This window comes from Cucurbita pepo, chromosome LG06, assembly GCF_002806865.2.
Source record: "Cucurbita pepo subsp. pepo cultivar mu-cu-16 chromosome LG06, ASM280686v2, whole genome shotgun sequence".
In the NCBI taxonomy this organism is placed as follows: Eukaryota; Viridiplantae; Streptophyta; class Magnoliopsida; order Cucurbitales; family Cucurbitaceae; genus Cucurbita; species Cucurbita pepo.
Window position 1 is genome coordinate 5465690 of NC_036643.1, and position 16483 is coordinate 5482172.

At 40.4% G+C, this 16483-nt stretch overlaps 2 protein-coding genes across 2 annotated transcripts; both read left to right on the forward strand.

Annotated features, from left to right (window-relative positions):
- Nucleotides 1–902: 902 nt before the first annotated feature.
- LOC111797668 (probable galactinol--sucrose galactosyltransferase 1) lies at nucleotides 903–5564 on the forward strand. Its single transcript, XM_023680746.1, has 11 exons — nucleotides 903–1294; nucleotides 1378–1628; nucleotides 2914–3004; nucleotides 3082–3130; nucleotides 3228–3319; nucleotides 3387–3494; nucleotides 3574–4119; nucleotides 4187–4328; nucleotides 4416–4483; nucleotides 4561–4695; nucleotides 4767–5564. The coding sequence occupies exons 1-11, from the start codon at nucleotides 1104–1106 to the stop codon at nucleotides 5356–5358; spliced, it is 2265 nt and encodes a 754-aa protein (XP_023536514.1). The 5' UTR covers nucleotides 903–1103; the 3' UTR covers nucleotides 5359–5564.
- A 4979-nt stretch (nucleotides 5565–10543) lies between these two features.
- LOC111796811 (carbamoyl-phosphate synthase large chain, chloroplastic-like) lies at nucleotides 10544–16351 on the forward strand. The gene is made up of 4 exons (XM_023679576.1): nucleotides 10544–12076; nucleotides 13131–13823; nucleotides 14431–15989; nucleotides 16075–16351. The coding sequence occupies exons 1-3, from the start codon at nucleotides 10733–10735 to the stop codon at nucleotides 15973–15975; spliced, it is 3582 nt and encodes a 1193-aa protein (XP_023535344.1). The 5' UTR covers nucleotides 10544–10732; the 3' UTR covers nucleotides 15976–15989; nucleotides 16075–16351.
- Nucleotides 16352–16483: the final 132 nt, after the last annotated feature.

Consider the following 16483-nt stretch of genomic DNA (forward strand, 5'->3'; position numbering starts at 1 on the left):
CTTCTCGATAACGAGACACTCCATGTGTACAAAGTGTACACGAATAGGTTGGGAGAAATATTTTGAACCAATTCAAAATTTTGAGTCGGTCGAATTGGTGACTCAAGTAACTCGAGTAAAGTTCACAACCCAACCAAATCTTATATTTTTCGAATAGGTTGGGTTGATGACCAGAGTAACTTAAATAGAATTTGCAGCCAACCCGACCCAACCCAACCCTCTAGTTTCAAGTCAATTGGGTTGATGTCTTGAACAACTTAAATAGAATTCACAACTCATCCCAACCCAACCCCTCTATTTTTTAGTTTGTTAGGTTGGGCCGATGACTCGAACAACTTAAATAGAATTCACAATCCAACCCAACCCAACCCAACCCTCTATTTTTTAGTTTGTTGGGTTGGGTCGATGTCTCGAACAATTTAAATAGAATTCACAGTCCAACCCAACCCAACTCTCTATTTTTTAAGTTTGTTCGGGTTGGGTTGAGGTCTGGAACAACTTAAATAAAATTCCAAACCCATCCCAACCTTCTATTTTTGAATTAATTTTGTAATTTTTTAAATAATTTCAATAATACTGTTAAAAATAATTTCAATTAATTTTTGAAATCAGTTTAAAATATTTTTCAAAGTTTTGAAATTAACGTTAACAATATTATTGAAATTATAAAAAATAACTTTTTTTATTATTAAATTAGTATTTAAAGATTAAAAAATATATATTTTTATATTATTTAACCACGTGAAAACTAATTAAAAAACATTATTTTCTGAAAAAAAAAAAAAAAACATTATTTTATATTTGATCTTTTACGAGGAGACGGACGGTTGTGATTCATCCGATTTCTACAGCTACTCATATGAATGACAACTCCCTTCAAGAACATGCCCCTGTTCCAATTCTTCATTTTCTTCTTCTTCTTGTTCTTCAATGGATTTCCTTAATTTCTGCTATAAATACCCCATTTCCATGGCGTCTTCCATCAACCCTTTTCCCCATTTCTTCATTCCTCTCTGTTTTTCCCGCTTTCCCGCGGTGGTTCTTGTTCTTCCGGTGGTGGGTTTTCGCCGGATTTTCCTCCGGTGTAGGCTGAGAAGAACAGCATGACGGTTGGTGCTGGAATCACTTTGTCCAATGGGGATTTCACGGTGTTGGGAAATCCTGTCTTGTCTGATGTTCATACTAATATCACTGTCTCGCCGGCGCCTGGCGGCGGCGTGATGAACGGCGCCTTCATCGGAGTGAAATCTGATCAGACTGGTTGCCGGAGAGTTTTCCCTGTTGGGAAACTGATGTATGTTTGTTCTTTTTGTTCTTGCAATTGATTTTAGGTTAAATTAGAATCTGGGAATGTGAAATTTTGTGTTGGATTTGCAGTGGGTTGAGATTCATGTGTGGTTTTCGATTCAAATTGTGGTGGATGACTCAAAGAATGGGGAATTCCGGCAAGGAAATTCCGGTCGAGACTCAGTTTCTGGTGGTTGAAGTATGTAACGGCTCTAATGTCGCCGGAAATAAAGAGGAGGGAGCCGCCGTGTACACTGTGTTTCTTCCTATACTTGAAGGCGATTTCAGAGCTGTTCTTCAGGGAAATGAGAATAATGAGCTCGAAATCTGCTTGGAAAGTGGTAAGACGTTTCTACTAGGGAGAGGTTTCCACACATTTATAAAAAATGTTTGGTTCTACTCCCCAACCGACGTGGGATCTCACAATCCACCCTCTTTCGTGGTCCAGCGTCCTTGCTGACACTCGTTCCCTTCTTCAATCGATCTGGGATCCCTCAATCCACCCTCTTGAAGCCCAACGTCCTTGTTGGCACCACCGCTTCGTGTTCACCCCTTGGGGCCCAACTTCCTCGCTGGCACTAGTTCCCTTCTTCAATCGATGTGGGTCCTCTTGGTCTACCCCCTCGAAACTTAGCGTCCTTGCTGACACGTGACCTCGTGTTCACCTCCTTTGGGGCTCAGGGTCTTTGCTGGCACACCGCTTTGTGTCCATCCCTTTCGGGGTCCAGCGTCCTTGCTGTCGCACCACTTTGTGTCCATCCCCTTCGGGGCCAGCGTCCTTGCTGACATGCCGCCTCGTATCCACCCCTTTCTGGGCCCAGTGTCTTTGCTGGCACACCGCTTTGTGTCTACCCCTTTTTGGGGTCAACGTCCTTGCTATCGCACCGCTTTGTGTCCACCCCTTTCGGGGCCCAACGTCCTTGCTGTTGCACCGCTTTGTGTCCACCCCCTTCAGGACCAGCGTCTTTGCTTATACACTACTTTGTGTCTACCCCTTCGGGGCCTAGTGTCCTTGCTGGCACACCGCTTTGTGTCCACCCCTTTCGGGGCTCAGCGTTTTTGCTGTCGCACCGCTTTGTGTCCACCCCCTTCAGGGCCAACGTACTCGCTGATGACATGCCGCCTCGTGTTCACCCCCTTCTGGGCCTAGTGTCTTTACTGGCACACCGCTTTGTGTCCACCCCTTTTTGGGACCAGTGTCCTTGCTATCGGACTGCTTTGTGTCCACCCCTTCAAGGCCCAACATCCTTGCTGATACACTGCTTTGTGTCCACCCTCTTCCGGGCCAACGTCCTTACTAGCACACCGCCTCGTGTCTATCCCATTCGGGACTCAGCCTTTTCGCTGGCACATCGCCTGGTGTCTAGCTCTGATACCATTTATAACAGCCCAATCCAAACCCACTACTTTGGACTTTCCATTTTCAGACTTCTCAACGTTTCTAAAACAAGCCGTGAGCATAAACGGTTACAAATTCAAAATCAACACTAAAAACTTAAAAGAACCCATGATCTTTCAAGAACAAGAACATCAAAATCTATATGCACATGAGCATTGAACTGGATAAGATCTTATGATTGTTCTAACTGTTCTTCTAATGGCACCTGAATCTTTGGTTGGTTGCAGGAGATCCTGCTGTAGATGGGTTCGAGGGTAGCCATTTAGTCTTTGTGGCTGCTGGATCAGACCCATTTGATACCATTACATATGCAGTGAAGTAAGCTTTTGATACTCATTTTCATGTTCAATTCTGGATCATATCCATTTGAAACCATTACAATCATCATTATATAGGTCTGTTGAGAATCATTTGCAAACCTTTGCTCATCGTGAGCGGAAGAAGGTATTTCCTTCGTCCCGTAGAACACGTTTCCTCGATTCGAGCTCTCGATCGCTTACAATCAGTATTGTTTAGCTAGTGTATGTTTGATGGTTGGCAGGTGCCTGATATTTTGAACTGGTTCGGCTGGTGCACATGGAACGCTTTCTACACCGAGGTCGACTCGGACGGGGTGAAGCACGGACTCGAGAGGTAGTTTTTGACACGACCCGACATATTCCTCAGCTGAGCTGAAGTTTACTGACACTGAATTTTGCAGCTTAGAGAAAGGGGGAATTCCTCCCAAGTTTGTGATTATTGATGATGGATGGCAAACAGTTAGAAAGGAGGCTACTAGCACTGATTGCAAAGATGATAACCCGACTATGTACGTCGTTTATGTTGAATGATGTTCGGTTTTCTTCGTTAATCGACCGTCGGTCGGGCTAACTCGATTGTATATTCAGCTTTGAAGACAGGTTAACGAACATAAAAGAGAATTACAAGTTTCAGAAAGATGGTAAAAAGGGCGAGCGAGTCGAGAATCCCGAGCTCGGTCTCCAGCATATCGTGTCGTACTTGAAAGAGAAGCACGCAACGAAGTATGTCTATGTTTGGCATGCCATGGCAGGCTACTGGGGTGGTGTGAGTTCTGGAGTTAAAGAGATGGAACGATACGAGCCTGAGCTTGCATATCCCGTTGCGTCTCCTGGGGTCGAGTCGAGCGAGCCGTGTGATGCTTTGAATAGCATCACGAAAACTGGACTTGGTCTTGTGAATCCTGAAAAAGTTTTTGATTTCTACAATGAACAACACTCTTATCTTGCATCTGCTGGTGTCGACGGAGTTAAAGTCGATGCTCAAAGCATTCTCGAGACACTCGGGGCAGGCCACGGTGGAAGAGTTAAACTGACTAGAAAGTATCACCAGGCGCTCGAGGCATCGGTTTCCCGAAACTTTCGTGATAACGGGATCATTTCGAGCATGAGTCACAATACCGACGGTTTATACAGGTGATCTTTGTTTTCCATGTTTGATAATCATGTATGCTCAATGGTTTGATGTTTATGATTTCCTCAGTTCGAAGCGGAACGCTGTTATCCGAACGTCGGACGATTTCTGGCCGAAAGATCCGGCAACTCACACGACCCACATAGCAGCAGTTGCTTACAATTCCCTATTTCTTGGAGAGTTTATGCAGCCAGATTGGGATATGTTCCATGTAAGAACAAGTTATCATTCGAGTGTCGGTTTTTTCGTTTACTCGATGACATGTTAGAGTCTAACTCGACAACGTTCTTGATTTCAGAGTGTTCATCCTATGGCGGACTATCACGGAGCAGCCCGTGCCGTGGGAGGCTGTGCTATATATGTCAGGTATGATTTCTCAAAACCGTCTTATGACTTCCAACGACAAATTCAGAGAGCTAAGCTCGGTCACAATGATTGTACAGCGACAAGCCGGGTCAACACGACTTCGATCTTTTGAAGAAGCTCGTGCTCCCTGATGGCTCTGTTCTGAGAGCTAAGCTCCCCGGACGACCGACGAAGGATTGCCTATTTACGGATCCTGCTCGAGATGGAAAAAGGTTCGTCTAAGTTTACATTCGACGCGTCGATATAAGCAGGATTGTACTCTAAACCATTTCTAACTTTACAGTCTATTGAAGATTTGGAATTTGAATGATCATTCCGGAGTTCTTGGAGTGTTTAATTGCCAAGGAGCGGGATGGTGCAAGTACGAAAAGAAGAATCTCATTCATGACGAAAATCCCGACACAATCACGGGGGTTATTCGAGCAAAAGATGTTAGTTATCTATCAAAGATTGCAGGCGATTCTTCGACCGAGGATGCCGTGATGTTCTCCCATCTTCGAGGAGAAGTTGTCTACCTACCACGGGATGCATCGATGCCGATAACCTTGAAACCTCGGGAATACGATGTCTTTACCGTTGTTCCCGTCAAGGAACTGGCCAATGGTGTCAAGTTTGCTCCTATAGGTTTAATCAAGATGTTCAACTCGGGCGGAGCTGTGAAAGAATTGAACCATCGACTTGGAAGTTCGAATGTATCATTGAAAGTACGCGGTTCCGGGCCATTCGGGGCGTATTCCTCGAGCAAACCAAAGCGGGTGGCGGTCGACTCGGAGGACGTAGAGTTCATATTTGATGAGGGGACTGGTCTGATCACTGTTGACTTGAGGGTGCCAGAGAAAGAGTTGTATCTTTGGGACATTGGCATGGAACTATGAGAACAGATTTCATGAGGATCTGTTTTTATTTTCTTTTTCTTTTGTAAATGGGAATAACCTAAGTTTACCTCTAGCAGATATTATCCGTCACTTTTAGCTTGAGTTATAAACGTTTACACGTGCTATTTGAGTCACTGAGATGAGTTATGAAATATGGAGTCACTTTTAGCTTGAGTTATAAACGTTTACACGTGCTATTTGAGTCACTGAGTTGAGTTATGAAGTATGGAGTTAATAAGTCGGTGTAACAGCCTAAGTCCACTGCTAGCAGATATTGTCCGCTTTTGTCTGTTACATATCAACATCAGCCTCACGGTTTTAAAACGTGTCTGTTAGGGAGAGGTTTATATGCCCGTATAAGGAATACGTCGTTCCCCTCTCCAACCGATGTGAGATCTCGGTTGGATCCCACAATCCACTCCCCTTGGAGGCTCAACATCTTCGCTGGCACACCGCTTAGTGTCCGACTTTAATACCATTTGTAACAGCTCAAACTCCCGCTAGTAGATATTGTCCGACGTCCGCTTTTGCCTGTTACATATTCACGTCAGCCTCACGGTTTTAAAACGTGTCTATTAGGAAGAGGTTTCCATGCCCGTATAAGGAACGCGTTGTTCCCCTCCCCAACCAATTTGGGATCTCGGTTGGATCTCACAATTCACTCCCCCTTGGAGGCTCAACATCTTCACTGGCACACCGCCCAGTGTCTGGCTCTGATACCATTTGTAATAATCCAAACCCCCGCTAGCAGATACTGTCTGGTGTCCGCTTTTGCCTGTTACATATCAACGTCAGCCTCACGATTTTAAAACGTGTCTGTTAGGAAAAGTTTTCCATGTCCATATAAGGAATGCCTCGTTCACCTCTCCAACCGATGTGGGATCTCAGTTGGATCTCACAATCCACTCCCCTTGGAGACCCAACATCTTCGTTGGCACACCGCCCAGTATCTGGCTTTGACGTCATTTGTAACAGCCCAAACCATCGTTAGCAGATATTGTTCGGCGTCCGCTTTTGTCTGTTACATATCAATGTCAACCTCACGGTTGTTAAACGTGTCTGTTAGGGAGAGTTTTCCATGCCCGTATAAGGAATGTGTCGTTCCTCTCTCCAACCCATGTGGGATCTCGGTTGGATCTCACAATCCACTCCCCTCGGAAGCTCAACATCTTCACTGGCACACCGCCCAGTATCTGGCTCTTATACCATTTGTAATAACCTAAGTCCACCAGTAACACATGTTGTCTACTTTGGCTTGTTATGTATCCCCATAAGCTTCACGGTTTTAAAGCACGTCTGTTAGGGAGAGTTTTCCATGCCCGTATAAGGAATGGGTCGTTCCTCTCTCCAACCGATGTGGGATCTCAGTTGGATCTCACAATCCACTCCCCTTGGAGGCTCAACATCTTCACTGGCACACCGCCCAGTGTCTGCCTCTGATACCATTTGTAATCACCTAAACCCACCAGTAACACACGTTGTCTACTTTGGCTTGTTACGTATCCCCGTCAGCTTCACGGTTTTAATACGCGTCTATTAGGGAGAAGTTTTCATGTCCATATAAGGAACACGTTGTTCCCCTCTCCAACCGATGTGGGATCTCGATTGGATCTCACAATCCACTCCCCTTGGAGGCTTAACATCTTCACTGGCATATCACCAAGTGTCTGGCTCTGATACCATTTGTAACAACCTAAACCCACCACTAACACATGTTGTCTACTTTGGCTTGTTACGTATCCCCGTCAGCTTCACGGTTTTAATACGCGTCTATTAGGGAGAAGTTTTCATGCCTATATAAGGAACACGTTATTCCCCTCTCCAACCGATGTGGGATCTCGATTGGATCTCACAATCCACTCCCCTTGGAGGCTTACATCTTCACTGGCATATCACCAAGTGTCTGGCTCTGATACCATTTGTAACAACCTAAACCCACCACTAACACACGTTGTCTACTTTGGCTTGTTACGTATCCCCGTCAGCTTCACGGTTTTAATACGCGTCTATTAGGGAGAAGTTTTCATGCCTATATAAGGAACACGTTATTCCCCTCTCCAACCGATGTGGGATCTCGATTGGATCTCACAATCCACTCCCCTTGGAGGCTTACATCTTCACTGGCATATCACCCAGTGTCTGGCTCTGATACCATTTGTAACAACCTAAACCCACCACTAACACATGTTGTCTGCTTCGGCTTGTTACGTATACCCGTCAGCTTCACGGTTTTAAAGCGTGCCTATTAGGGAGAGCTTTCCACACCTTTTAATGAATATTTCGTTCCCCTCTCCAACCAATGTGAAATCTCACACTTTTCTATAAGACGTCTTACCCATTAAATAAACAGACCTTCTTATTGTTCTAATGTTAAAAACGGCACAAAACAACAACAATTTTGAATTTGATCGAACATGTTAAAGTAGATTATTGATAGAAACAAAGATAAATATGGAACCTTTTACTAACCGAGTCAAATTAGACAACACGACACCATATTCCATTTAGCATCTGATCTCGTCGAGGTCAGTTGTCATCCTTATCGTCCCCTTTACTCTTACAAGTAGCCCATATTCCTCCCACTTGGCACCATGTAAAGTGTTCCTTTTTGTTTGATAGGGACTACCATCCATTTGGAAGAACACTTAACCTAGAGATAGAGAATGGAGTGGGACTCACTCTCCAATACCAATGGTGAAGAACAATGCACAAAAAGAACCCTAATTTTGTTGGGTCCATTTATTTCCCGAGAATTGTTGGGATGAAGTCCTATATCGACTAATTTAGGGAATGATCATGGATTTAGGCTTTTTGGGGAAGCCGAAAGCAAAATCACGAGAGCTTATGCTCAAAATAGACAATATCATACCATTACAGAGACCTGTAATTCCTAACGACAGAATGAAGAAGTGAATAGATTTTTTTCGTTAGTCGTTAGCTAAACGGATTCGTATTATAACTAAAAAAGATGACGTGGCATCAATTGATGATAATCGAGAATTTTCACTCCTATCTTTTGAATAATCGAGAATTTTCACTTTTCACTTCCTATCTTTTGATTTTTTTTTTTCTTTCAAAAACAATCCAATCTTGTGAAGTTGGATCTTATCTTTTATTCAAATATTTTCTACTTCCCGATATTTATTTCAAATAAATTAATCATTAAAATTGGTTCGACAAATAATTTTAATATTTTGAAATAAATGAAATGAGTATAAGCAGCGTGTCGAATAAATTTAGATTTTGCATGAGTCATGTTTGGTTGGCGAAGATAGACCCTCGCCTAAGGTTGATGAGTCCATAAAGTCGGGCAAAAAATGTGACAATAATTTCATTTATTTGGTTTTTAAAAATAAATTATTTTTATCCATTCTAAATAAATATTTGAATTTGTAGTTTTTTTTTTAATTTTTAAAAAAACTATAAAATTTGTATTTGATTTTGAAAACTAGGGAAGTATGGTTTCAATGTTTAATTAAAAAAACAAATTAAATAGTTATGATGTCATAAATTTTATTATTTTTTTTAATTTAACTGTGAATTTAAATATTTTAAGATGAAAACTATGGTTTTAAAAAAAGAAACAGACAAAAAAAAGGTTTAATTAAAAAAACAAGTTAAATAGTTATGATGTCATAAATTTTATTATTTTTTTAATTTAACTGTGAATTTAAATATTTTAAGATGAAAACTATGGTTTAAAAAAAAGAAACAGACAAAAAAAAAGGTTTAATTAAAAAAACAAGTTAAATACTTATGATGTCATAAATTTTATTTTATTTTTAATTTAACTATAAATTTAAATATTTTGAGATGAAAAATATGGTAAAAAAAAAAAAAGAAACAGACATAAAAAAAAAGTTTAATTAAAAAAACAAGTTAAATAGTTATGATGTCATAATTTTTTTTTTAATTTAACTGTAATTTAAATATTTTGAGATGAAAAATATGGTTTAAAAAAAAAAGAAACAGACAAAAAAAAGTTTAATTAAAAAAACAAATTAAATAGTTATGATGTCATAAATTTTATTATTTTTAATTTAACTGTAATTTAAATATTTTGAGATGAAAAATATGGTTTAAAAAAAAGAAACAGACAAAAAAAAGTTTAATTAAAAAAAACAAATTAAATAGTTATGATGTCATAATTTTTTTTATTGAACTGTAATTTAAATGTTTTAAGATGAAAAATATGGTTTTAAAAAAAGAAACAGACAAAAAAAAGTTCAATTAAAATAGTTATTATGTCATAATTTTTTTTTAAATTTAACTGTGAATTTAAATATTTTAAGATGAAAACTATGGTTTTAAAAAAAGAAACAGACAAAAAAAAGGTTTAATTAAAAAAACAAGTTAAATAGTTATGATGTCATAAATTTTATTATTTTTTTAATTTAACTGTGAATTTAAATATTTTAAGATGAAAACTATGGTTTAAAAAAAAGAAACAGACAAAAAAAAGTTTAATTAAAAAAAACAAATTAAATAGTTATGATGTCATAATTTTTTTTATTGAACTGTAATTTAAATGTTTTAAGATGAAAAATATGGTTTTAAAAAAAGAAACAGACAAAAAAAAGTTCAATTAAAATAGTTATTATGTCATAATTTTTTTTTAAATTTAACTGTGAATTTAAATATTTTAAGATGAAAAATATGGTTTAAAAAAAAAAGGAAACAGACAAAAAAAAAGTTTAATTAAAAAAACAAATTAAATAGTTATGATGTCGTAAATTCTATTATTATTTTTAATTTAACTGTGAATTTAAATATTTTGAGATGAAAAATATGGTTTAAAAAAAAAAGAAACAGACAAAAAAAAGTTAATTAAAAAAATAAATTAAAATAGTTATGATGTCATAAATTTTATTTTATTTTAATTTAACTGTAATTTAAATATTTTAAGATGAAAAATATGGTTTAAAAAAAGAAACAGACAAAAAAAAAAGTTAATTAAATAGTTATGATGTCATAAATTTTATTTTTTTTTTAATTTAACGAATTTAAATATTTTAAGATGAAAAATATTGTTAAAAAAAAAGAAAACGACAAGAAAAAGAAAAATTAAAGTTGGAAAATTGGATTAAAAAAAAGTTGTTACAAAAGAAGGAGTGGGCCATCTGTAGGGCCCATCACATGGGGACCCGCAATAGAAACCCTAATGATCTCACTAAATCTTCATCATCATCTTCTTCCTTCTTCTTCCACCAACACAGTGTTTGAGTTGCAGTTCATTGGAATCTTCCACCAATTTCAGAATCGGTGCCTTCCATTTTCGACGTAGATAATCTCTGAGCCTTTCCTTCTTGTTTAGAATCTCTTGCTCTGTAACGCTATAGACGTTTCTGTTGTGCTCTCGGAGTAGGGCTGGGAGATGGGTTACTCTTTGATTCCGTCTCAATCTCTCACTGCCAACTCCATTTTGTGTCGATCCTCGTCCATTCGTTCTTCTTCCGGTGCGTGTTTGTCCAATCTCAGCTACGCCAGGTGTTTTTCTTACTCCAGCAAATTTGGATCAACTTCGCTCGAGTTTCAGCCATGTGCGGATCGGTTTTCTCCGTTTGGGAAGTTGTATAGGCGAAGCGGTTTGGTTCGATGCGAGAAAAATGGCGAGAAGACGATTAAAGAGAGTAAAGGAGGGAAAATTGGGAAGAGAACTGATTTGAAGAAGATTATGATTCTTGGTGCAGGTCCCATTGTGATTGGGCAGGCTTGTGAGTTTGATTATTCTGGTACTCAAGCTTGTAAGGCGTTGAAAGAAGAGGGATATGAAGTTATTTTGATTAATTCGAATCCGGCTACGATCATGACAGACCCGGACTTGGCTGATAGAACTTATGTTACTCCGATGACACCAGAGCTTGTTGAGAAAGTGCTTGAGAAGGAGCGGCCTGATGCTCTGTTGCCGACTATGGGCGGGCAGACTGCGTTAAACTTGGCGGTTGCTTTAGCTGAGAGTGGTGCGCTTGAAAAATATGGGATTGAGTTGATTGGAGCGAAGCTTGATGCAATTAAGAAAGCTGAAGATAGGGATTTGTTTAAACAGGCTATGAAGAACATTGGGGTTAAGACACCTCCTTCAGGGATTGCGACTACGCTTGAGGAATGTGTTGAAATTGCTCATGAGATTGGAGAGTTTCCTTTGATCATTAGACCAGCTTTTACATTGGGAGGAACTGGAGGTGGGATTGCTTACAATAGGGAGGAATTTGAGTCTATTTGTAAGGCGGGTTTAGCGGCGAGCCTGACGTCGCAGGTTCTGGTGGAGAAATCATTGCTGGGTTGGAAGGAGTATGAGCTTGAGGTCATGAGAGATCTTGCTGATAACGTGGTGATCATTTGCTCCATTGAGAATATTGATCCTATGGGGGTTCATACTGGGGATTCCATAACTGTGGCACCTGCTCAAACTTTGACTGATAAGGAGTATCAACGGCTGAGGGATTATTCCATTGCTATCATTAGGGAAATTGGCGTTGAATGTGGTGGTTCAAACGTGCAATTTGCTGTCAATCCAGCTGATGGTGAGGTGATGGTGATTGAAATGAACCCGAGAGTTTCAAGGTCCTCTGCTCTGGCTTCCAAGGCTACAGGCTTTCCAATAGCAAAGATGGCTGCTAAATTGTCAGTTGGGTATTCATTGGATCAGATTCCGAATGACATAACAAAGAAAACGCCTGCTAGTTTCGAGCCTTCCATTGATTACGTGGTGACAAAGGTAGGTTTATTTTACTTGAGATTTGTTTGTCATATTTTGAGTTGTTTTGGAATTGAAATTTATGGGATATTGGTTCGTGGATTTGAGCCTATGCATGTAGAACATATTATACTGGAAAGTTTAGCATGGTTGTAGCTTTTGATTCGTTTAACACTTTAACTTTGTTCAAAGTTCATACGCCTGCCTAGTCTTGGAAGATAACTAGTGAGCTCTTTTCTTATTTAGTCAACTGAGGAGTAATCGAGTTCTTGTTTTCCAAATCTATCTTAGTTATTTTGTGTATAAAAAATCCGAATTTGTACGGTCTTACAAGCCCACTGCAAGTAGATATTGTCCTTTTTGGGTTTTCCCTTGTGGGCTTCCCTCAAGGTTTTAAAACGCATATGTTAGGGGAGAGGTTTCTACACTCTTATAAAGAATGTTTTGTTTCCCTCTCCAACCGATGTAGGATCTCACAATCCATCCCTTTCGGGCTCTAGCGTCCTCGTTAACACACTGCTTGGTGTCTACACCCTCCTTCGGGGTTTAGCTTCCTTGTTGGCACATCGCCCGGTGTTTGGCTTTGATACCATTTGTAATTGCCCAAGCCCATCGCTAGCTGATGCTTTCCCTTCCTGGTTTTCTCTCAGGGTTTTAAGACACGTCTAATAGGGGAAGGTTTCCACACTCTTATAAAGAATGTTTTGTTCCCCTCTCCAATCGACGTGGGATCTGATATATAAATATTGAGTATTCCAGAGAAGATTTTTGCATTTTCTTCCTTGTGTGTTACCAGTTTCCTTCAAATATTCTTTCTTACAGGAACTTTGTGATCTATAGACGACAATTTGTCCTTGCTATATTTTCTTATCCATTTTTAGAAAGTTTGATGTACGTATATGATTAATGCAGCATTGCCATATCTTCCTGTTAGCTTACTTAATGACAGTTGATACTTTACACATGTTTTCATCTTCATTACTAGTGACCCTGCTTTCTCCCCACATCTGTCTCCCACGTCTTTATCTCTCTTCTTCCTTATAGTAAGTTGTTTCTGCATGTTTTTTTGTTGCAGATTCCCAGATTTGCTTTCGAAAAGTTCCCAGGTTCTCAACCAATATTGACTACTCAGATGAAATCAGTTGGTGAAGCTATGGCTCTTGGCCGCACTTTCCAAGAGTCCTTTCAAAAAGCTGTAAGATCATTGGAATGTGGCTACTCTGGATGGGGTTGTGAACCCATTAAACAACTTGATTGGGATTGGGAACAATTGAAGTATAGCCTCCGAGTTCCTAATCCCGATCGCATTCATACTGTATATGCTGCAATGAAGAAGGGAATGAAAGTGGATGATATTCACGAGCTGAGTTACATTGACAAGTGGTTTCTTACTCAGTTAAAGGAGTTGGTGGATGTGGAGCAATACCTCTTGGCTCAAAGCTTGTCTAATTTGACAAAGGAAGATTTCTATGAAGTGAAAAGAAGAGGTTTCAGTGATAAGCAGATAGCATTTGCCACTAAATCAACTGAGAAGGAGGTGCGCTCTAAGAGAATATCTCTGGGTGTCCTCCCAGCTTATAAACGGGTGGATACATGTGCTGCAGAATTTGAGGCAAACACCCCTTACATGTATTCTTCTTATGATTTTGAGTGTGAATCAGCCCCAACTCAAAAGAAAAAGGTCTTGATCTTGGGTGGTGGCCCGAACCGTATTGGTCAGGGTATTGAATTTGACTACTGTTGCTGCCATACTTCATTTGCTCTGCAGGTTTGTGTTCCTTTTTCCAGTATTTCCTGGTCGTTAGTTGTAACAACCCAAGTCCACCGCTAGTAAATATTGTCCTCTTTTAAGCTCAAAGAGGACAATATCTGCTAGCGGTGGGCTTGGGCTGTTACAAATGGTATCAAAGTCAGACATCGAGCGGTGTGCCAGCGAGGATGTTGGGCCCCCAAGAGGGGTGGATTGTGAGATCCCATATCTGTTGGAGAAAGGAACGAAACATTCCTTATAAGTGTGTGGAAACCTCTCGTTAGTAGATGCGTATTAAAACATTGAGGGGAAGCCCAAAGAGGACAATATTTGCTAGCGGTGGGCTTGGGCTGTTACAAATGGTATCAAAGCCAGACACCGAGCGGTGTGCCAACAAGGATGCTGGGCCCCCAAGGGGGGTGGACTGTGAGATCTCACATCAATTGGAGAGGGGAATGAAATATTCCTTATAAGTGTGTGGAAACCTCTCCCTAGTAGACACGTTACTTTGAGTAACACTTTTAGCACTGTGCTGCATATCATACTTTTTATCATGTACGATGGATGGTTATTATTTATCCTAGCTTGTTACTTTAAATTTGCACTCAACTTCTTGGTTTTGCAGGATGCTGGATATGAGACAATCATGATGAACTCAAATCCCGAAACAGTGTCGACAGATTACGATACAAGTGATCGGCTGTACTTCGAACCCTTGACAGTTGAAGATGTTTTTAACATTATTGCTTTGGAACGTCCAGACGGCATCATTGTGCAATTTGGAGGCCAAACGCCATTGAAATTGGCTCTCCCCATACAGCGGTTTTTAGATGAGAACAAGCTCAAATGTGCCAGTGGTGATGGCTATGTTCGCATATGGGGAACTTCTCCCGACTCCATAGATGCGGCCGAAGACAGAGAAAGGTTCAATGCGATCCTTAACGAGTTAAAGATAGAACAACCAAGAGGGGGCATTGCCAAGAGTGAAGCTGATGCACTCTCCATTGCTAAGGATATAGGTTATCCAGTTGTTGTCCGACCGTCTTATGTTCTAGGTGGTAGGGCAATGGAAATTGTGTACAGTGACGACAAACTCGTTACTTACCTTGAAAATGCTGTGGAAGTGGATCCCGAACGTCCCGTATTAGTCGACAAATATCTATCTGATGCTATTGAAATCGATATCGATGCATTAGCTGATTCACATGGGAATGTGACAATTGGTGGGATAATGGAGCATATTGAGTTGGCTGGCGTCCATTCGGGCGACTCTGCTTGTTCACTCCCAACGAAAACAATCCCATCGTCTTGCCTCGACACCATCAGGAACTGGACAACAAAATTGGCCAAGAGGCTAAATGTCTGTGGGCTTATGAACTGTCAGTATGCAATCACCATGGCAGGGGAGGTTTTCTTGCTCGAAGCAAATCCACGCGCTTCCCGTACCGTCCCATTTGTATCTAAAGCAATCGGGCACCCATTGGCCAAGTATGCTTCCCTTGTGATGTCTGGGAAGTCTCTATATGAGCTTGGCTTCACCAAAGAGGTAATCCCAAAACACGTGTCGGTGAAGGAAGCCGTCCTTCCTTTTGAGAAGTTTCAAGGCAGCGATGTGATATTAGGACCTGAAATGAGGAGCACGGGTGAGGTTATGGGTCTTGATTTCCAGTTTCCTATTGCATTTGCAAAAGCTCAAATAGCTGCTGGGAATAAACTACCACTTTCTGGAAGTCTGTTCCTCAGTTTGAACGACTTAACAAAGCCCCACCTCTCCAAAATAGCCAAGGCATTCTTAGAGCTCGGATTCAGCATCATCGCAACTTCTGGAACCGCCCACGTTCTCGAATCAGAAGACATTCCCGTCGAGCGAGTGCTGAAGCTGCACGAGGGGCGACCTCACGCCGGTGACATACTTGCTAATGGACAGATTCAGCTGATGATTATCACTAGTTCTGGCGATGATCTCGATCAGATCGATGGACGTCATTTGAGGCGAATGGCTCTTGCATACAAAGTCCCTATAATAACGACAGTGGCTGGAGCATTGGCAACTGCAGAAGCCATAAAGAGCCTCAAAACGAGCTCGGTTTCGATGATTCCTCTTCAGGACTACTTCGTCGAGACTAAAAGCGGGAGTCGAACGGAGGACTTGCAGTCGGCTTCAATATGATTCTGCTGTATATAGTAAGTGTTTATAATGCTTCAATTACAAGTTCTAACCCATAAATTATTAGTTATTCATTATGGTTTCGCCTTCTGTTCTTCCCAGGCTCTCTCAAAGTTCGGCTTTGCTAGTCCTTATAATTTGTTCTTACCGTAGCAAATTTTAGACTGGAAGACGGCTGTTTTGGTATGGACTTGGAACTTGTATAATTTGTTGACTTTTTTGATCTGCTAATAATATATTCCATAGATGAAATTAGAGCGGGTTGTGAGTTGGGTCGGATTGAGTCGAGATATTTTTTAGGTCCAACCCAGTTGTTCGGGTTTTAATTTTGTCAACCAAAATAGCCTTCTTAAATAATATACCCAATCTAATTATAATATCTTGGGTTGGATTGGTTCGAGTTATTCTTCATTTACCCGTTGCAGCTATTGTCGGTTGATCGTCGATCACAATTCCCTGCTTTGACCTACTAATTTTGATTGACACTTACTCTTCATCGTTGTCCCTTCAT